This window comes from Gymnoscopelus braueri (genome assembly GCF_963280865.1).
Source record: "Gymnoscopelus braueri genome assembly, chromosome: 15".
Classification (NCBI taxonomy): domain Eukaryota; kingdom Metazoa; phylum Chordata; class Actinopteri; order Myctophiformes; family Myctophidae; genus Gymnoscopelus; species Gymnoscopelus braueri.
In genome coordinates, this window is record NC_137620.1 from 50,832,468 (window position 1) to 50,854,695 (window position 22,228).

At 40.9% G+C, this 22,228-nt stretch overlaps 1 protein-coding gene across 1 annotated transcript in view; it reads right to left on the minus strand.

The window, feature by feature from the left end:
* LOC308101624 (NACHT, LRR and PYD domains-containing protein 12-like) overlaps positions 1-22,228 on the minus strand; it is an 88,670-nt gene that overhangs the window by 27,689 nt on the left and 38,753 nt on the right. Inside the window, exons 8-11 of the mRNA XM_080451044.1 lie at positions 19,232-19,408; positions 5,606-5,782; positions 339-512; positions 86-259 (exon numbers count right to left, since the gene is read on the minus strand). Coding sequence (XP_080307170.1) covers positions 86-259; positions 339-512; positions 5,606-5,782; positions 19,232-19,408 — 702 coding nt within the window. The remainder of the gene's footprint in view (positions 1-85; positions 260-338; positions 513-5,605; positions 5,783-19,231; positions 19,409-22,228) is intronic.

The following is a 22,228-nucleotide window of genomic DNA, read 5'->3' on the forward strand; positions in this document are numbered from 1 at the left end:
AATCCTCTTTATTCACTGGCCCACTTTCCCCACCAATTCAAACATTCTAAGGGAAACACTGCAGACACAGTCCAATTCTACTCACCTGAGAGTCTCTAGTCCAAAATGTGGACTCTCAACAGCAACTAAGAGTTGTTCTAATCCAGAGCCTCTTGGTTGGTTTAAGTTCAGCTCGAGCTGTTTCAGATGGGAGGGGTTGAAAGTCAGAGCTGAAGCCAGAGAAGAACAGCCTTCCCCTGTGACCTCACAGCCAGACAAGCTGTAGAGAAATACATATTTAACAAACTGCTGTTGATGTGCAAGTAGAGATCCACAAAGAGAGAAAACACATTATTTACCTAAGGATCTGCAGTATACAATGTGGACTCTTCAGTCCAACAGAAAGCACGTTCAGTCCTCGATCCTGCAGACAGTTGAAACGGAGGTCCAGTTGCTTCAGATGGACAAGATTAGAGCTGAGGGCTGAAGCCAGAACTTCACATCCTGTCTGTGTGATGTTACAGCCAGCAAGTCTGTAATTACAAAGATATATATATATATATATATATATATCAGGGAAATTGGAGAACCAGGGAAATTGAAAACGGAGCGCTCGTTTTTAGGCGCGGGGCTTCGGGTCGAGGCTCGGCTTTTCGAGACAGGGTTTATTACACGAGGCTCGCGAGGAGGAGGAGGAGGAGAAGGAGGACGTGGCGCCGCGAGGCGGGGCTTTGATGCGAGGCGGCGTGATGATGATGAGGAGGAGGAGGAGACGGCGCCGCAAGGTGGGGCTTTGATGCGACGCGGACCTGGCTTTTGTTGTTCGCCCCCCCACATAGCAACCAGGAAGCTACGCTAGGGGAACGCTGAACACGCGTGTAGTATATTTAATAACATAACATCCACATTTGTTAGCATTATTTAACTTCACAAGTCTACAGTACAAGTAGGATACAGACAGAAGAAGTGGATTGAGTCAGAGAGAGGTGCCGGTTTGTCTGAGCGGGGTGGGGGTGCTCTTAGCATTTTCTTTGTCTTACCTGCAGGAGACAGAGAGCATTCCCCCTTCCTGCCTTGACAGTTGCAAATGTCTTGGGCAGGTGGGGGCTCACCTTTGAAGTCTGACACACCCATTCCTGTACCTCCTCTTTCACTGAATGGGCTATATAGACTGTGCCAAAGTGTGGCTATCTGTGTGTGTGACTCAGCAGCCGGCAGGCTGTTGTGTGGTGTGGTGGGGACCTCAGGGTCCCCATAGGAAGCTGTTTGTACTTATGCAATAAATCGGATGCAAAGATACCTCACTGACTAGTGATGACTCCATTCATTCTACAACCACTCATTCTCACCACTGGGACATCAAACTATCTGCAATATGGCGTTGTTGGCAACTCAATAGAGCCTTTAAGGCAGTGGAAGAATATACCTCATATGGGTTGTCGGCTGTAGAAGATATACCTCATATGGCGTGAAGTCGGCAGTCGCGTTGGTTTGTTTTTTTGGGGGCGCAAGTCTCCAGGGATACTGAGCCAGGCGTCGAAAGAACATGCGGCGGACGGCACGACATGACGACGACTTTTCGAGAATCTACAAGGAGAGGATCTCATGGCCAGATCTAGGACGGCTGGACGACTCATCTGGCTGCACAACATATCTTCTGCGATCGCTAAAGGAGCGCGCTGCGGTGCGGACGGCAGAGCGGAGAAATTGGTGTGTCGAATTTCTTCGTGGCGGGTATGTTGTGGGGAGAGGACAGCGGGTGCCGGCAGAGCGGAGGACTTGCGATGATGGGGTTCTTCGTGAAGAGTGTGGTAACACATCTTCAGCGATCGCAAGTGGAGCGCTCTGTTGTAAACATGCAGCTATCTGTTGGAAAATCTGGGTACGGCGCTGGAGCGCGGCTGGGGTGAGAAGATGACATTGAGGGAGACTACAAGAGAGACATTGTCGAGCGGAGCGCTGCGCATATGGGACCTGGGGTTATGTTTTTGTGATAAGGGTGGGTTAAACTATGGGGCTATGGCTGCCATGGGAAGTGATGCGAGGGTATTTTTTTACTTTCTGGTCTCCTGTGTTTAATGTGAGTTTACTTTGTGGATTATTGTTTCATTGGGGGGTACGCTGCCTTCTTTTTTCCGTGTAGGCACTTCCGTGGTAGTTGTCATATATGCTTGATGGTACGGTGTAAAACTTAGGGATAAGTATTAGGCTATCTTTGAGTATATTTTGGTGACTAGGCGGGGGGGACATTGATCTTGGGGGGTGGTGCTATCGCTTGGTGGGCGTGATTCGACTGTATGCTGTCAGCTTCCACTGGGTGGGGGCTGTGTAATGTTTTATCCTGGAGTTTAAAAGGCTAACAGAGGGATCCTGCACGCTAATTAGTTTTGGGGGATGTGTCTATTTGATGTAATTCACCGTGTCGCTGTACTATGTAATCTTGGGTCTTGAATGTGCATTGTTCTGTGTGATGTTGTTTGCTGTTTTAGTGTTCCTGAATGTTTTCTTTTTGTCCTGGTTGATGTTCCTGTCGCTTTTCATGGGGGGCGGGTTCTTTGTGGTTCTTTTGAAATATACGTGTTTGTGAAAGACGTTTAATGTCTCTCATGGGGGGTAATGTAGTATATTTAATAACATAACATCCACATTTGTTAGCATTATTTAACTTCACAAGTCTACAGTACAAGTAGGATACAGACAGAAGAAGTGGATTGAGTCAGAGAGAGGTGCCGGTTTGTCTGAGCGGGGTGGGGGTGCTCTTAGCATTTTCTTTGTCTTACCTGCAGGAGACAGAGAGCATTCCCCCTTCCTGCCTTGACAGTTGCAAATGTCTTGGGCAGGTGGGGGCTCACCTTTGAAGTCTGACACACCCATTCCTGTACCTCCTCTTTCACTGAATGGGCTATATAGACTGTGCCAAAGTGTGGCTATCTGTGTGTGTGACTCAGCAGCCGGCAGGCTGTTGTGTGGTGTGGTGGGGACCTCAGGGTCCCCATAGGAAGCTGTTTGTACTTATGCAATAAATCGGATGCAAAGATACCTCACTGACTAGTGATGACTCCATTCATTCTACAACCACTCATTCTCACCACTGGGACATCAAACTATCTGCAATATGGCGTTGTTGGCAACTCAATAGAGCCTTTAAGGCAGTGGAAGAATATACCTCATATGGGTTGTCGGCTGTAGAAGATATACCTCATATGGCGTGAAGTCGGCAGTCGCGTTGGTTTGTTTTTTTGGGGGCGCAAGTCTCCAGGGATACTGAGCCAGGCGTCGAAAGAACATGCGGCGGACGGCACGACATGACGACGACTTTTCGAGAATCTACAAGGAGAGGATCTCATGGCCAGATCTAGGACGGCTGGACGACTCATCTGGCTGCACAACATATCTTCTGCGATCGCTAAAGGAGCGCGCTGCGGTGCGGACGGCAGAGCGGAGAAATTGGTGTGTCGAATTTCTTCGTGGCGGGTATGTTGTGGGGAGAGGACAGCGGGTGCCGGCAGAGCGGAGGACTTGCGATGATGGGGTTCTTCGTGAAGAGTGTGGTAACACATCTTCAGCGATCGCAAGTGGAGCGCTCTGTTGTAAACATGCAGCTATCTGTTGGAAAATCTGGGTACGGCGCTGGAGCGCGGCTGGGGTGAGAAGATGACATTGAGGGAGACTACAAGAGAGACATTGTCGAGCGGAGCGCTGCGCATATGGGACCTGGGGTTATGTTTTTGTGATAAGGGTGGGTTAAACTATGGGGCTATGGCTGCCATGGGAAGTGATGCGAGGGTATTTTTTTACTTTCTGGTCTCCTGTGTTTAATGTGAGTTTACTTTGTGGATTATTGTTTCATTGGGGGGTACGCTGCCTTCTTTTTTCCGTGTAGGCACTTCCGTGGTAGTTGTCATATATGCTTGATGGTACGGTGTAAAACTTAGGGATAAGTATTAGGCTATCTTTGAGTATATTTTGGTGACTAGGCGGGGGGGACATTGATCTTGGGGGGTGGTGCTATCGCTTGGTGGGCGTGATTCGACTGTATGCTGTCAGCTTCCACTGGGTGGGGGCTGTGTAATGTTTTATCCTGGAGTTTAAAAGGCTAACAGAGGGATCCTGCACGCTAATTAGTTTTGGGGGATGTGTCTATTTGATGTAATTCACCGTGTCGCTGTACTATGTAATCTTGGGTCTTGAATGTGCATTGTTCTGTGTGATGTTGTTTGCTGTTTTAGTGTTCCTGAATGTTTTCTTTTTGTCCTGGTTGATGTTCCTGTCGCTTTTCATGGGGGGCGGGTTCTTTGTGGTTCTTTTGAAATATACGTGTTTGTGAAAGACGTTTAATGTCTCTCATGGGGGGTAATGTAGTATATTTAATAACATAACATCCACATTTGTTAGCATTATTTAACTTCACAAGTCTACAGTACAAGTAGGATACAGACAGAAGAAGTGGATTGAGTCAGAGAGAGGTGCCGGTTTGTCTGAGCGGGGTGGGGGTGCTCTTAGCATTTTCTTTGTCTTACCTGCAGGAGACAGAGAGCATTCCCCCTTCCTGCCTTGACAGTTGCAAATGTCTTGGGCAGGTGGGGGCTCACCTTTGAAGTCTGACACACCCATTCCTGTACCTCCTCTTTCACTGAATGGGCTATATAGACTGTGCCAAAGTGTGGCTATCTGTGTGTGTGACTCAGCAGCCGGCAGGCTGTTGTGTGGTGTGGTGGGGACCTCAGGGTCCCCATAGGAAGCTGTTTGTACTTATGCAATAAATCGGATGCAAAGATACCTCACTGACTAGTGATGACTCCATTCATTCTACAACCACTCATTCTCACCACTGGGACATCAAACTATCTACAATATGGCGTTGTTGGCAACTCAATAGAGCCTTTAAGGCAGTGGAAGAATATACCTCATATGGGTTGTCGGCTGTAGAAGATATACCTCACGCGTTCACACGCACACGTGATAATAGTTATTGTCCATGACGGAGGCCCGCTGACTCAGCAGAGCTTGAGGCCGAGGAGGCGCGAGTGCCCACGCTGACCGGCCGATGCTCTGCTAGTCGAATCAGCGCCGTCCGAGTTGTAAACCGATATGGACAGAATGTATCTTTTCATGTGTGGGTGGGTGGGTGGTACAAACGAGCGCGCCTTTTCCAATTTCCCTGGTTCTCCAATTCCCCTGTAGCGCACACACACACACACACACACGCACACGCACACGCACACGCACACGCACACACACACACAATAAGAGAAGCTGGTATACCAGCATAAGGGACATAATGTGACACATTCTGAATTGAAATTCATATCATTTTCTTTGTAGTTGGTGTTCAGAATTAATATCAATGTAAATAATATTAAAAACTAGGGGATTATGATCTAACAAAGCTTTCAACCACTTATAAGGCATTTAGAGGAGTATAAGTTTTAAATGTTGAGTGTCAACTTGGCTGTACATAGTCAATGTTCCCTATTATTATACTAGTCATCATGGATTAACATGATATCAACCTTATTCACTCTCTTACCATACAATCTCAACATAATATCATTGTGTATAATTATAATCACATAACAAATAATCAAACTGAATTATTCAAATAAATTATTATAAAATGTCTGACCTTAGAGTTTCCAGTCTACAAAGTGGACCCTTCAGTAGAGCAGAGATCAGCTCCAGTACTGATGATTCTTGGAGGTCGTTGTAACTCAGGTCCAGTTCTTCTACTTGGGAAGGATTAGAGCCAAGAGCTGAAGCCAGAAGTTCAAATCCTGTCCGAGTGATGTTACAGCCAACAAGTCTGTAATAACAGATTCAATATACGATAAGAGTTGATCAAAAAAGATTATACAAAGTTAACTGCCAAGAAAGAAAGAAATGTATATTTTTCCAGACATTTCTATAACTTATGTTCATATTAACAATGACCAAGCTTAGGCGCTCGGCACAGTGGTAAAGTGCCTGCCCACCACCACGGAGGTTGTTGATTAAAATCCACCGTGGTGCATCCAGCTTTGTTGGGCGTCTGTACTAACACAATTGGCCAATGTACAGAGGAAGGAAGCCGGGCGGGGAGGGTAATCATTTTCACTGCACGTTAGTGATGCGCGGGTCGGGTTTTTTCATGACCCGCCCCGCCCCGGAACCCAACCCGCCTCGCGAACTATGGCTCAACCCACCCCGCGACCCACGGGCCGGGTTGATCCCCGCGGGTCGTACCTATAATTCTGTAAAATCATGGTTAGAAAATAAATAAAGTGTATTCAAACTGTTTTATTGTTATTATTCTTATTCGTATTAGGAATAAAGACAAAACAAGAGCATGTGATTTTTTATTTATTTTTTGCGTGTGAGAGTAGCTGACCCGCTCACCCGCAGCCCTCATAATTGCCTCTGAAATTCTGACTCGACCACCCGCGCCGCGGGCTGACCCGCGGGTCCCGGGTCAACCCGCGCATCACTACTGCACGTAATCCTACGGGCTGGGGGCGGAGCCTGTGGGTTGGGGGGGAGTCAGGACTGAGGCTGCATTCACACATGATAGATATGGTGGACAGACACACACACACACACACACACACACACACACACACACACACACACACACACACACACACACACACACACACACACACACACACACACACACACACACACACACACACACACACACACACACACACACACACACACACACACACACACACACACATTCCTGGTTCAGTCTGTCTACAATGTTCTCCGTCCAACCTCTTCCACTGGGGCCTGACAGACACTCCACTGTGCCCGCTCTGCCAGAGAGGAGGATGGCTGGAGAACATGCTGTTGACCAAAAGCACTGGGATATGGGCGCTACCGATAGCACCATGACCAGGTGCTGAGGGTCATCACAGAGGGTCGTCTGGGCGAGGGTGTATGATGTTGAAAGACCCCAAACACCATATGACCCCAGGATACATCACTGATGATGTGTCTAAGTTGCACCAAGGTGTTTGTTAGAACCTACACTAGGGGAGCATTCCTCATCACACCATCATTGAAGGAACAAAGAATAAAGTTAATGTCTTATAGAATGGCCAAGACAAAGTCCTGACATGAAGTTGTTCTGTACAGAGGAATGGAATAAAAGTCAAGCCCATGTACAGGAGTGATCCAACCCGACTCGACTACTGTAATGCACTCTATGTTGGCATTAGCCAAGCCTGTTTGTCTCGATTACAGTTAGTCCAAAATGCGGCCGCCCGCCTCTTAACAGGGACACGGAAATTTGATCACATCTCCCCCATTCTTGCCTCCCTACACTGGCTCCCTGTTCGGTACAGGATTCAGTTCAAGACTTTAATGTTTGTCTTCAAATCTTTAAATGGGCTGGCACCATTATACATTTCAGAACTGCTACCTCCCAATAATGGTACAAGGGTCTTGAGGTCTACTGACCAGTCACTCCTTAAAGTCCCAGCAACTAAATTGAAAACACGGGGAGATAGGTCATTTTCCGCCATAGCGCCCACAATGTGGAACAAGCTGCCACCCCATGTTAGAGAGTCTCAAACCCTGCCTGTGTTTAAATCACGTTTGAAAACTCATTTGTTCTCCTTGGCCTTTGAAAATTCAACTTGAGAAACTGCCGCTTTCCCCCAGGCATTGTGTCAATCGTTGTCTTGTTCATTGTGTGTGTTCTCTTGTATTATTGTTTATTTTAGTATTTTATTGAGTGTACAGCACTTTGGTTCAACACTGTTGTTTTTAAACGTGCTATATAAATAAAGTGGATTGGATTGGATTGGATCATCAGTTACCAGATCAGATATCTGTCTATGTTAGTGACTCTGTTGAACTGAGCTTATCCACCATGCTGTATCTAAAGAAAATGACTTAGTTTTAGATAGATAGATAGATAGATAGATAGATAGATAGATAGATAGGATAGATAGGATAGATAGGATAGATAGATAGCAGTGTTGTTTTTGCCAGCCATTTTAGTTTTAGTCTTAGTATTTTGAACACAAATGCTTATTCGTTTTTGTCACATTTCAGTCATTTCTATCCTTGATAGTTTTAGTCTAGTTGCAGGCTAAACTCAAAAAGGGTTTTAGTTCTGTTTTAGTCATTAGTTTTAGTCAAACAAAATCAAATAGTGTATTTAAAATAATTGAATTAGATCAATACAGGTATTGGATTTAACATATTATCAGCCATCTGCTATCTATCTAGCTATCTGCTAACAGTATTATCATAAAATATCACTGGGTGAAAAGAGGGATTAATGGGCAACTAGAAAAAGTGCTCCTCGGAGCACAGGTCTCCACCAGGTCAGGTAGATTATTGTGGGAATGTGCGTGCACAATTTCACGGAAATCACACGCTGCGTTCATTATTTGAGGCATTTTATTCAAAACAAACCAATCTTGCAAACTGTGGAAGCCAATCTTAGCCAATCAGAATGAAATATGGAAAATCGGACAGATCCGTGTTGATCACATGACCGATTTGCGTGATGTTTTGACAAAATATGTAGGAGTAATATCAAACATGTGTTTTCTAAAAATCGGCCTCCTTATGGCGCTATAACAGGCCAATCTGAAAAGTTTGGGTCAGAGGTTCGGCTTTGGCATCCAGGGAGTGTGTGTGCACAGTTTCACAGAGGCCGGGCCAACAGAGCGGGAGATTAGCTGCTCACAGACAGACAGACAGACACACGTACGGACGGACGTACGGACGTACGGACGGACGGACAGACGGACAGACGGACAGACAGGGTGCAAAACATAGTCTCGGCCATGCCTTTCGGCCTGGCGAAGACAACTATGGGCATAAGCATAAGCATTTACCCAGTAAACCGCATGTCATTGGGAATTTAGATTTGAAAGAAATCTACTGAGAAATGTGTCTATCTACATCTTGAAAGCAGTGATTTACTGTAAACTTTCCTCTGCCAGACAGAGGCCCAGCAGGAGACCTGTTTGTTTAAAGTATAAAGTTTATTAATTTGTTTGTTTTTTAAATAATCTAAATCTAAAAAGTGACTTAACTATGGTCTATTGAAAAGATCACATTGCAACGCTTTGTGAGATTGTAAATCTGCTATTTTCAATACCCTAAGAATAAAGTAGGGCTTAATTTTTTTTTTTTTTTTTTCAATGAAATCTTAATCTAAATCTAAATATATAATAAATACCTTAACTCTTTCACTGCCAGACTTATTTCTGGCTGCGTGCTAATCGATTAAATGTTTTATTATAACATTTTTCATGTCGATTCATTATATATATCATTGTTGTTTAGTTTTTTTCCTGCTCCTTGCTTGATTTATTGATGAACTTAACATTAGGGTTAGTTGGGTTGTTAGATTCAGATTAAGTCTTGTTATTGATTGATGTCAGTTTTGAATGTATTTTGGTCCAGCCCTAGTTAACCCATTAAGACCTGAGGCTGATTCTACAAATGTCTTCTAAATCCTAACAATTTTCTGAAAAAAAAAAAAAAAAAAAAGTACTATATCAGTGGTGCTCAAACTTTTTCATGTCAAGGACCCCCAAATTTAAATGTATTTGGCCAGCGACCCCCATCTCTAAATATTTTGTTCCATGGACCCCCAAAAGCAAATATTGGAGTTAGAAATTTACAGATGCTCCCCTTATGGGTATCAAAAAAAGATGTCAGAGATCTGGAGAAGGCTTTTTCTTAGTTTATCTGGTATGGAAAAAGGCCTAGGCAAAAATAAAAAATCTTGCAGTTACCAACTAGTAGAGCCGGCCTGGCCATGCCAAATGTACTTTTCTATAACTGGGCTTGCCATGCTCGTTTCACCTGGGAATGGCTCCAAGCCTATTTACACAATAAGAACTGTGTGGATTCGTAGTGCTGCTCACCAAACTCACTATGGGCCCTTGTAACGGGTAATAAAGATACAATTCATAGAGAGATACGAGGAAACCCAATTATCTATACTTCTATTATAATATGGCGACAGATTTGCACCTATGTAGGTAGAGGAGACTTAAGGTCACTGTTAACACCCATTTCTAGTAATTATGAATTTGGCCCAGGATCTAGCTCGGCTATCTTCAAGACCTGGCATTCTCGAGGGCTTAGAGTACTGGGTGATTTATTCAAAGATGGTGTTCTGATGTCGTTTCAGCAGCTACAGACGCAATTTAATCTCCCAAGGGAAAAAGTTTTTGGTTTGCTGCAAACAAGTCAATATATTAATAGGCTACATTACATTACATAAGTGGAGGACTTCCTATGTTAACGTAGTGATGTATCACATTTTATCTCATCCTTCTATTCCTTGTTATACTCGCTGGACTCCCTGGAGGTACAATCCTTCCACAAGTGGGAGAGCGATTTTGACAATGAATATATATCGAGGATGACATTGAGGCCATTGATTCTGTTAAAAATGTTTTCACCTGTAACAGACTACGAGAAACACAATATAAGATCCTTCACAGACTGCACATCACACCTGTGTTACTAAACAAAATGGACCGCTCAATATCTCCTCTGTGCACTAAATGTCATACAGAGCTTGGAACTTACTACCACTACTTTTGGGAATGTAAGTGGATATCCAGGTTTTGGGGTTCTGTTACACGGGTGTTAAGCAATATCTTTAAGGTCAAAATAAAGAAGGATCCGGGAGCTTTCATCTTGGGACTACCTTCCAAAGAGATTGATTTGACACCCTCACAATTTAAGTTATTCGACAAATTCTTCCAAAAAATGCATTTTAATCAATTGGATTAAGGATAAGCCCCCTACCATAAAACTCTGGTATAAAGAGATTTTTGGTGTGCTCCCCCACGAAAGACTGTGTGCAGTATACAGAGGCAATGAAGCCTCTTTTCTAGAGTTGTGGGCCCCGATAATGGATTACTTCCCCACCGAAATCTCTCAGATCCTTCTAAAAGGTCAATGCACTGTGGGCCTAGATAGACTTGGATGACTTGGATGACTATGCCGCTGCATCTGTGTGATTATGAGCTATATGGAGTGTGGTGACTTGTGTCTTATGTGAATGGTTATGCTTGTTTTGTTTTTTAGTTCTTTTTACTCATGGTGTTGATGTACAATGGAACTTTTTTTCTGTTCTGGCCCCACAGTGGTGGAATGAACTCCCCACTGATGTCAGGACAGCAGAGTCACTGCCCATCTTTCACCGCAGGCTGTAAATCCACCTCTTCAGGAAACAGAAACACTACCCTTCTATGGAGTTACATTTGTGTCTTTATTAACCAAACAAAAGAAAAACATTTGAGAGAGAAAAAATATAAACAGAACAGCAAGCAAAAAATAATAATTTGTAAGCAAAGGAAACTATATAAACAGAACAACAAAATATTTTTAATTAAAACAAATTAAAAACGCAATCAAAAAAATATATTTGCAAGCAAAAAAATATAAGATTTGAAAGAAAATAAAAAATAATTGAGAACAACACTTTTAAAATTCAAGAGTGAAAAAATAAGGAAAAACTGTTTAAACTACATAAAACAAAATACTTAGTAAATTATTTGGGAAATAAAATGTTTCTAATGTTTTTTTCTGATTGCAAAATGCCTTCTCTCTCAAAACTTATGTCTTTGGTCTCGATTTTTTTTCTCTCTCTTGGATTTTTTTGTGTGAGGGGTTAAAGTTCAGAAGGCGGGTCCTACGCTGATAGATGTAAGACACCTCTCCATTGGTCACTTGGAGTCTGAGTGACAGCTCCCCCTTCCTTATGTAGTTTGTTGAATGCAGGGATGGAGGTGTGTTACGGCCAGCATGGTTTTTTGATTGATTGAATTATTAGCAGTTTGCAAAAAAAACAAAAAAACATGAAAGTATAATGCAAGGTCAGCTAAGAGTATTTAAAACCCAAGAAAGATGACTTGTTTCCATTGGGGTCCTTTGTACTCAATTCATAGAGACATTTAATGACAGACAGATATACACTACTATGCAAAACATCATAAAAACTAAAACAAAAAAAATATGTACAGTAAACAGTTTGAGTAAACAGATTGATGGAATACTTTATTAACAGTAGGATACAGAGGTACAATTGTACAATGATTGTTATAAGGATAACACAAAAAGGCTTGTTTCCATTGTGGTCCTCTGGGACTGAGGTCAGAGCTCCATCCCAGCTCTGGGCGCTACACTATTCGTTACAATATTGAGCATTTTAGGCTATTAGCAATTCAGATGATTCCCTAATGTTAGGTTTCTGTTCTACTTACAGTTTGTGATCTGTATTTAAAATTGTTGTATTGTTGTTACTGTTATAGTAGGCCAGTGGTTCCCAAACTTGGGATCGGGACCCTCAGAGGGTGTCCCCAGATTAGCTTAATGGGCAACATTGTTTTCTCTCTCAACAGTAAACAAACCAACATATACAGTATAAGTGTATACAGGGTAACACATTTCTAAAGTGACAATTTAATGATTTTTAAGACCTTTTTAAAGGCATTGTGCGCTTGTTATTCGGCTATTTTCACAATATTTATCTGTGGAAACGAGTCAAACTAAATCTAATGCCTACAATTTCAAGTGCTTGTCAGGGTGGGTGGTCCCCAGTTCAAGTATGATTATTTTGGGGGGTCCCCAGTTCAAATATGATTATTTTAGGGATTCACAGCCTGAAACATTTGGGAACCCTTGAAGTTATAAAATAAAGCTACATTATTTTATGTTATATTTGTTATTCTAATTAAGGCAAGGCTGAAGTGACTGGCCTACTGGCCAGGCCCATTCCAGATAGACTGCTTTGGAAACGTTTCGTCTGATAGTGTGCTTACTTTATGATTAATTGCCACATGCATTTTTTCAACCTGCCAACCTTAAATCCTAACAAATGCAGTTCTAACTTAGTATGCAGAAGCACTTTTTGTTTTGGCATTATCGTCCAGCATTTCAGTATACACAGACAAGGCCTAAGTTGAGCAGAAATCTATTTATCCAACATTGACTTTCCTATAATTAGCATAAACTGCATTCGAAGGTCCAATTAACAGATATAGCAATTCACAATGTATTCATACAACTACATTTTCAGTGAATTGTTTATTAAAATACATTTTAACCAAAATGTGGGCTATATCGTATGCCATCGTATGCTAACCCTAACATCGACAATTAACACCGATTTACAAATGGTCTGAGTTTATATTATATTTCCCCAAATCCATCCGTGTGAATGTGGTAGAAGCTGTTGTAGAATTTGTTACTTGGGTTCACATAAACTTTAAACACTGACACACTTGCCATTTGTAGAGCAGTTAGAGCAGATTTGAAAGAAGAAAAACATTTGAAAACAGTTACACTGCCAGTGCCCTTAAAAAATGCAATCATTTCAAACGTTAGGGAGGGTAAGTGATTTTCTTTTGTTAAAATAAGTGTTAAATAGCTCTAAATTCTGATAGTACTCATTGCTATATAGAGTGTTCAGTAACATCTCTCCGGCTCTCTAACAGAAAATGCATGCTCAGGTTGGGATGCAAATTTTATCCAATCAGGATAGAGACCTCAGTCAAGATACAGAAGTGAAATTGGAAGTGATGACACAAATAAATGAGCAGACAAAATTGGACCTGAAACACTTTTAAAATGGGTTAGGGTAAGAGGTTCATAATCTGCCAAGTTTTCCTTTAAGTTTGTATCCTTAACACGAGTAAAAATTGACAATGGACTGGAGTAAGAAAGTGACAATGTACAGTTATTTACAAATTACACTCTGTCAAAGCTTGCACCGTTAATGTCCGAAAGCAAGTTGGTCTTAAAAGACTCGTAATCTTCAAGGTGGGCTGTTGGAAGTGTTACAAGCACTAACAATGGGATAACAAACAGTGTGGCCTGGCCTGTGGACTAGACAGTTGTGGTCAACTATTTTGAATTTCTTTCTCTCCGACACCAGCAAATGCCTGTGTCCCTGCCCAGTCAGCCACTGCATCACCATGAGCACAGAGGGTCTCTCTCCCTCAGCCGCATCTTCTGGTTGTACATCTTAGAAAGGACAAAAGATCAACATCTGAAGTAACAAGTTTCAAAGCTTAAAAAAATATACCAATAAACGTAAAGAGAGCAATTATGTTAAACTCATTCACAAGAATCACCAATAAAATACACAGCGGACCAAATATGATTATGAACGGAAACTGTATTATTTGTCTGACAGTCCGATATCCAGATAATGAAATTGTGTTGTGCTACTGACAAGATACACTACGATCACTTGAGAACATTGCTTGCCCTGTACCCGGTTAGTTAGTGGCCCCACTTCTTCTCTTTATGAAAACAAACGAGAAACTACGGAGCTTGCACAAAAACTAATTTCACCCACTGTTTTACACCTGTAAACCTGTGATTTGACAATAAAGATGATTGTGACAAAGATTATTCTGATTCTAAAATCGGTTAAAATCTGGGTATATTATGTGCTGTATGAGTGTAGGACAGGGTTTCTCAAAGTGGGTGCCGCAAGGGGTGCCGCAAAATACTTTGATAATGTTTGGAATGTATCAATATCACTTCAGTTTAACACTTAGAACCGCTACTCTTAATAAAACGGACTTGAGGTGCACTGTACTAGGCTTACGAATGCTTAAGTCAGGGGTCTGAGGGTCCGTCACCGTAACCCCAAGGGGGCCCTCAGAGTTACGACGGGGGGCTACCAAATTCATGTTTTTTTTACATTAACCACTTGAACCCTAGCATCCCTGCCTACACTGAAGAGAACTTTAGCCAAAAATAGCAGATCTACAAGCTCACAGCACCTCGCACTGCAAGCTTGTAGATCTGCTATTTTTGGGAACGTTGTTTGGTGTAGAGGGAAAAAAGAGCAGACCAAGTACAGAGTGAAAGGTCAAGTTTACTAAGTATTTGAGGGCTGAAGTAGTTAAATGTCTGAAAATACACATTAACATGAATCCAACATGACAGTGTCTGTCAAACAAGTCTATGAAGCTATCTATGAAATATATGAAAAAGTTTAATCTTAATTTTATACAGTATGTATTGGGGGCCCTGCTTATCTTTCTCTGAGCTAGGGGGTCCTTGGCCTGAAAAGCGCTGAAGACCCCTGGCTTAAGTTTCATACTCATTTGGGTTCCCAGAACAACAATTATGTCAATATATAAATAGTTACGCAAACGTCAGAATGTACCTGTTTGGATGCGTCGTAGTTGAGAGCCTAGCACACTGAGCTGCACTTTTAATTTACTCAATGATAACATTTGCATCAAATGACGCAAAAATAATTGCAGCACATCACAATAAGAGCATAAACTAACGTTATAGATGATTGACCTGGTAACTGGAGTAGCTACATAATATACATGCAACGACATGCTGCAGGCTGGCAATAGCCGTTGGATGCGCGAGTGACGGCCACTAGCAGCACAATAATGTATTTTAACTTACTACATCTTATATCATTAAATTAAATAAAGTCGCCATAGGCCTAATATGTGAAAAAGTTAAAAGGAGGGAAGTTAAAATACTTACGCACTGACTATCTGTCAAAGTTTCGCAGCACAAAAATCTGCCACAGCTGGAGAAATGTACTGGGAGCCGGAGTGGAATGTTGTTGTTGTTGGCTGGGAGGGGAAAGTTGTCAAGCTGTCACTCAGACTCCGAGTGACCAATGGAGAGGTGTCTTACATCTATCAGCGTAGGACCCGCCTTCTGAACTTTAACCCCTCACACAAAAAAATCCAAGAGAGATAAAAAAAAATCGAGACCAAAGACATAGGTTTTGAGAGAGAAGGCATTTTGCAATCAGAAAAAAACTACTTTCATTTGCAAATGAGGAAAAAAAACATTAAAAACATTTTATTTAGCACAACACATTTTATTACCCAAACATTTTACTAAGTATTTTGTTTTATGTAGTTTTAACAGTTTTTCATTATTTTTTTACTCTTGAATTTTAAAAGTTTTGTTCTAAATTATTTTTAATTTTCTTTCAAATCTTGTATTTTTTTGCTTGCAAATATATTTTTTTGATTGCGTTTTTAATTTGTTTTAATTAAAAATATTTTGTTGTTCTGTTTATATCATTTCCTTTGCTTACAAATTATTATTTTTTGCTTGCTGTTTTACTTCGTTTTCATTCAAAACTATTCTTTGCTCTGTTTATATTTTTTCTCTCTCAAATGTTTTTCTTTTGTTTGTTTAATAAAGACACAAATGTAACTCCATACCCTTCCACTCTGCCTGACCTACTTGTAACTAGTTGTACGAACTCTTGTTTTATTGTTTTATTGTATCTTGTTTATTCGATACACTTATTTGTTTTAGCTCTTGCTCATTTGATTTTCCTATTTTGTCTCATCTGTTTATGAAAGTAGGAAGCTGATTTATTGCACTTTTACTTTAGCGCTAGGCAGGACCGATGACAGGATTCTCGGGTGGGGGGGACAAGATTTCCCAAAGTGGGCCCCATGAGCCCCGTGCTCCCGCACGCGCCTCGCCCTCAAAACATTAAGTCGGGTGTCTTTGCGCGATTTCACGTTGGCCACTTTAGCCACCTCAAGCCAATATAGTACACTTGTGTTTATGGCCCAGCAAGGCTTTTTCAATGGGCAAGTATTTTCACTGATATTACACATTTTTTATCCTTGTTTTTTGCGCTATGTATATCCCATTTTGAAGATTCAAATTGGGGCATAATACTGCAAAATACTGCATGTTCAGATAGCATAGCCTAGAGTCTAGACTAACAAACACATTATAAAGAAAGACATCTTAATAGCTTAATAAGCACATGACTGGTATCCTGAATTTTTAGCTTTCTGATCTTTCTTTCTAAGCAATGGCCAAAATTATAAACATATTTAGAACGAGTGACCGCCCCGCCCCCAACCATTGAGTTCAGTGGACATGTTGGCGCCATCTTGAGAGGTTTTCATAAAAATGTGAAAACATTTGAATGTGATGTGCATCGGCCCAGGGTGTTTAGTGGATAAACTGATTTTGATGCATATTTAAAACACTTAGCTGGGGACCCCCTGGAACCCCCTCAAGGACCCCTGTGGGTCCCTGGACCCCACTTTGAGAACCGATGTAGTACAGCACGAGAACATGGTGTCACACCATTGAAAGTAACAGCAAGATTCTTTTGAAAATAGCAGATCTATAAACTCACAATGTGTCACATTGTGATGCATTGTGAGCTTGTAGATCTGCTATTTTAAAAAATATATTGGAAAAAAATTAAAACATTTGAATATTTTTGATACATTTTAACAACACAAATAGGCCTGATACAAATAGTGGAAATAGTTGTGAGCTTGTAGATCTGCTGTTTCCACTATTTTAGTTGAGAATAGTTGTGAGCTTGTAGATCTGCTGTTTCCACTATTTTAGTTGTGAATAGTTGTGAGCTTGTAGATCTGCTGTTTCCACTATTTTGTAACACATTTTGAGAGTAAAATATTATATATTATAATATATATAATATTATTTATTTTGATTATTGGTATAGGTTGTGTCTTTGTGTATTTAATAGTTTTTGTCATATCTGCCACGTGCAGCCTTTCTTTTGTGACAAAAAGCCACATCATTAAAATTAATTAAAAACAACTAAATTGAATCACTAATCGCAATTATTTGTATGACTTAATCATCAAGTAAGATGTCATAATGTGCCCAGTCATCATAAGGCAACTCTCTTCACACAACATACTCATACTCAATACTCATACTCATACATTCATGCTCAATCACTCTGACAACAACAACAACACATGTGCCATACACGCCCCAGTAAGCCGGCATCCCAACCAATCACAGAGCCGGATGTTGCTATTCGTTTTTTGTAGTCCAACGTCACTTCCGGGTCCAAAAGGCACCGTCCACTCTTCATTGTAAACAAACATGTCTGAAACCTGAATCTTTTTACAATAACCTGCTTTTTCAGAAATGAACCATTGAGGGTTAAAAAGGGTCTTAATGCTAATATCATAGACAGTAAAAAGTAGGCTAATATATGTATGTATATACATATTTATTATATATACATATATTTATTATCAATATTAATATAGTATTTATATATATGTATATAAAAAAATAACGATTTCCTCTTCTCTTTGTCGTTGCCAGGAGAGCGGTAGAATGACGCTTAAGTTGTTATTTTAGTCTCAGATTGTTAAAACAGTGAGGGACACAGCACTGTGCATATTGGTAAAACACACACATGGACCCGGAAGTTGTTCTGACAGGCGCACACGTCACGGCTTAACAACAGAATGCGTCCTAGAACCCTCCCTATGATTGGCCACTAATCCCCCATAGAAACACACTGAAGCGTCACTATAATATTTTGAGCTGTTCATGAATTTTGAACGTCCGACGATAGACCACCCAGTAACAATGTTGTCCCGTCTCGTCTCGTCAACAAAAATCACATCAAAGAGCTTTGTTTAGCTCTGACTCATCTCGTCTTCGTAATGAATAAAAGGGCGTTAACAAAATCATGTCATCATCGTCAACGAAAACAACACAGATAGATAGATAGAGAGATAGATCAATCTAAATATACAAATACTAATACTAATAATAACTCACTGGAAACAGACAGGAGACAGTTTTATCAGAAACATTTCAGAGTAATGGACTGTTTTACTCTGAAACTCTTCCAGACACAACAGTGATCATAATTGATCAGACTGCTGGTGCTGGTGGGCTGAGGAACCAGCAGACCTTCCAGTCTGTGTTTACACCAGTTTGACAGTCAAATGATTACATAACTGATGTGATCATTCCCTAGCAGCCATGATGGATCACATACTGTAGTCACTGTACCTTATCATTATTCTAGTCAGTGTGGGTTATCATGATGTCAACCTTATTCACACTCTTCAAATAAAGTCTCACCACAGTATTCATGTTATAATCACATAATAAATGATAAAACAGTCCTGGGCCGCTGGCGTAGCAGTCCCTAGGCTCCAATGTAGCCTGACAGCGCATCGCGGGTTCAAATCCTGATCCCGACAGCCTTTGCTGCGTGTCATTCCCCATCTCTCTCTCCCCATTTCCTGTCTACCTGCTGTACTATATGTCATTGGTTCTCAAAGTGTCCAGGGGTCCTTTGGGGGGGGGGGGGGGTGGGGGTACCAGGGGGTAGCAGATCTAAATAGCAGATCTACAAGCTCATAGCGCGGCACTCAAAGCACCAAAACATATATAAAAAACAATATTATAATAATAATAATAATAATAAATTGTAAAATATAACAATAATGGTGGTAAATCTGACCTTAGAATCTGCAGTCTGCAATGTGGACTCTTCAGTCCAGCAGAGAGAATCTCCATGAATGGATCCTTCAGTTTGAACCCACTGATGTCCAGTTCTGTTAGATGTGAAGGATTAGAGCTGAGAGCTGAAGACACAACTTCACAGTCTGTCTGTTGGAGGACCTCATAGCCAGTAAGTCTGTAAAGATGAAATGTAAAATCAGAGATGATCAAACACATTATTCCACATTTACTGTCAATGAAGTTAACTAAGAGATTTTCTCCCTAGTAAGAAATGTTGCACATATGGTAAGGTAGAGCGCCACCATGTGGTCAGGTGACCCTATTCTACTGAACATTCAACCAAAATAGCAGATCTACAAGCTCATAGCACATCGCAACACAGAACATTGTGAGCTTACATAAACATATCTTAAATGACATATTTTGAAAAAATAATATAAATAAAGACTGTTCTCCTTCATGCTTCCCAGAGGATGACACCAACTTATTTTAGTGACCAAATAGTATTTCCTGTAGCTCCACCATTAGGTCAAACTGTCACACAACATGTCTAATGTACTGGTCAGATTGTCATGAAACTTGTTGATCACATTCATTCTCCCCACAGGATTAAACCTACTGCTTTTACTGACCCCATGACCTCTACTCTAGCGCCACCTTCAGACCAAAATGTTCACTTTCACACATGATGTGTGAACATTTAATGTGAGGATTGTCATGAAACTGATGGAGCACATCGATTCTCCCTGGAGAATGAACCCTACTGATTAAGTGACCCCACAACCTTTCCTCTAGCGCCACCCTGTGGCCAAAAAGCACTTTGTAGCTTTTTGTTTTAAATGTTCTTTATTATAATAAAAATTAAAGCTGTTGGTTACAATACAGGTGAATATTCAGTGAATATAGAATATAAAACCTGGCACAAAAAAAACTATATTTTATATGAAAAAAATATATTCTTTGCATAGAGAGCTGGGTTCTAAAGCCAGATTTTTAATTGGTTACACGGCAGTAATGACTAATGAGCACCTCACAACTGTGAGCTTGTAGCTCGGCTACCTGACATATGTTACTTATTTTACTTAGTTTTTTCTTTTTAACCGAACTCGTGAGTGCTGGTCTAGTTGGGTGTAAGAGTCTTGTTTTTTACCTGGCTTTTACTGGTCTTTATTTATAGACAAATCCACAGAGCCCTGTAGGTGGCGCAATCATAGCTGTGGTGTCAAGACTCCTGTTGTGGTGTGGAAACGGCTTGCTTCACCTGATATTTTACAAACTAAATGCTCTGCCAGATACAAAGTGTCACTGATGTGCATCAAGTTAGGTCACTTGATCACATTGGAAGTGTCAAATATTTACTATTTACCTGCACCGCAATTATTAATAATTTCAACCGCATCATAAAGATGACGGCCGACGTTTACGATATTGGATTAGAGTTGTAGCTAATCCGCACAAAACGTGAAGTGTAAAAGCAACAATGTATTGATGGAGGAGTGAACCTACCATGCTTGTGGAGAGCATGTCTCAAGTTGTTTGCAATGAAGCTGCGAGATTAATGAGGTGGGAGGGGCACTATGACATCACTGCATTATATTAGGTGAAAAGTGACTGATGGCAGCCAGCTCATTTAAATTATAATAATATAAATAATAATTATGATAGTGAAATTATTCGTCTAATGTTCTTCTTGATAAGGGCCACGGGTGTTGCACAGGCCATTACAAAAAAAGAAGAGGGCAAAAGGGCACTTTGGGCATCAGAGGCGAAAGCTTGGTGCCCAAGCACCAAAAAAACACCCAAAGCCCTCCTCAGCACGTGCCTGTTCCACACGTTAATATCTTGTCAACCATCGCATAGCGTCTTTACCTGTGAATTAACCTGATGCTATCCTGATAGTTGGCAGCTTAAGAGCAACAGAGACTCAAGCCCTCGTGTCCTCCAGCCTTTGTAACCTTTTTGTTAGTTTGCTAGTTTTGCCATTCGTTAACTTTGAGTCCTTCAGTTGTGTTTATATTTTGAATTCATTCTTTGTCAATACTTGATTAATCACTATGTAGGGGTGTTTGGTTCGTTTGTTTGGTTTATCCAGTTCCTTGTTTGTTCATGTTTTTATTAGTTTAGGTAAGTAGGTTAGTACATTGTATTTTGTTTCTTTATTTTTGGTCAGGGGTTATGTTGGGGGGGGGGGGGGGGGTGTTTCTTCAGTAGCATTGGATTTTTTTTTATTGTCACTTGAAACGACAAAGAAAATGGAGATATTTAGTCTCTGCTAAAATAAATACATAAAAGCAATTCATTTTGAAACAACATAACATAACATAATGTGAAGCTGCCATGCCAGCTGCCAGTCCCATTGACAGAGTTCAATGAGTTTGTGTTACGCTACTTCTTGTCTCTGAAGTGAAGCCTGATTTTTGTGGTAAGTGGAGTAAATGTGTTGGTGGATGTGAGGGCTCTCTCAATGCAAAATAAACAATGAATGAGGCTCATACAGGTGGTGCCTACTGCCTACACACTCACAGTTCAATGGATATTTATTTGTGGGAATATAACGTTTGAAACATCATTCTTCACAGTTCACACCAAAGAAATGTAGACTTTAAAACATGATTTTCTTATTTTCTAGTGGATCAAGTAACTTGGCTTTATTTATTCTTAACGGCATGGTTATTAGTCTATGCTTCTCTGTAGTGTGTGCGTGTGCCTGTATCTTTTACAGTTGTGGCTCTCAAACGTCATGTCAAGAAAATTGACATTTGACCCCATCTGAAAATATTTTGTGTAAGTAAGCCCATAAGAGAAGATAATATGCTGTTAAAGGTTATTCAACATTTTTCTCAATTATTCAAGTAAAAAAAGAAAAAAGAGAAAGAAGAAATAGCTGATCTACAAGCTTACAACGCATCGCGACACATTATGAGCTTGTAGATCGGCTATTTTCAAATAGCTGAAGTACAAAGTATGTTTAAAGTGTTTAAACCATTCCATATTT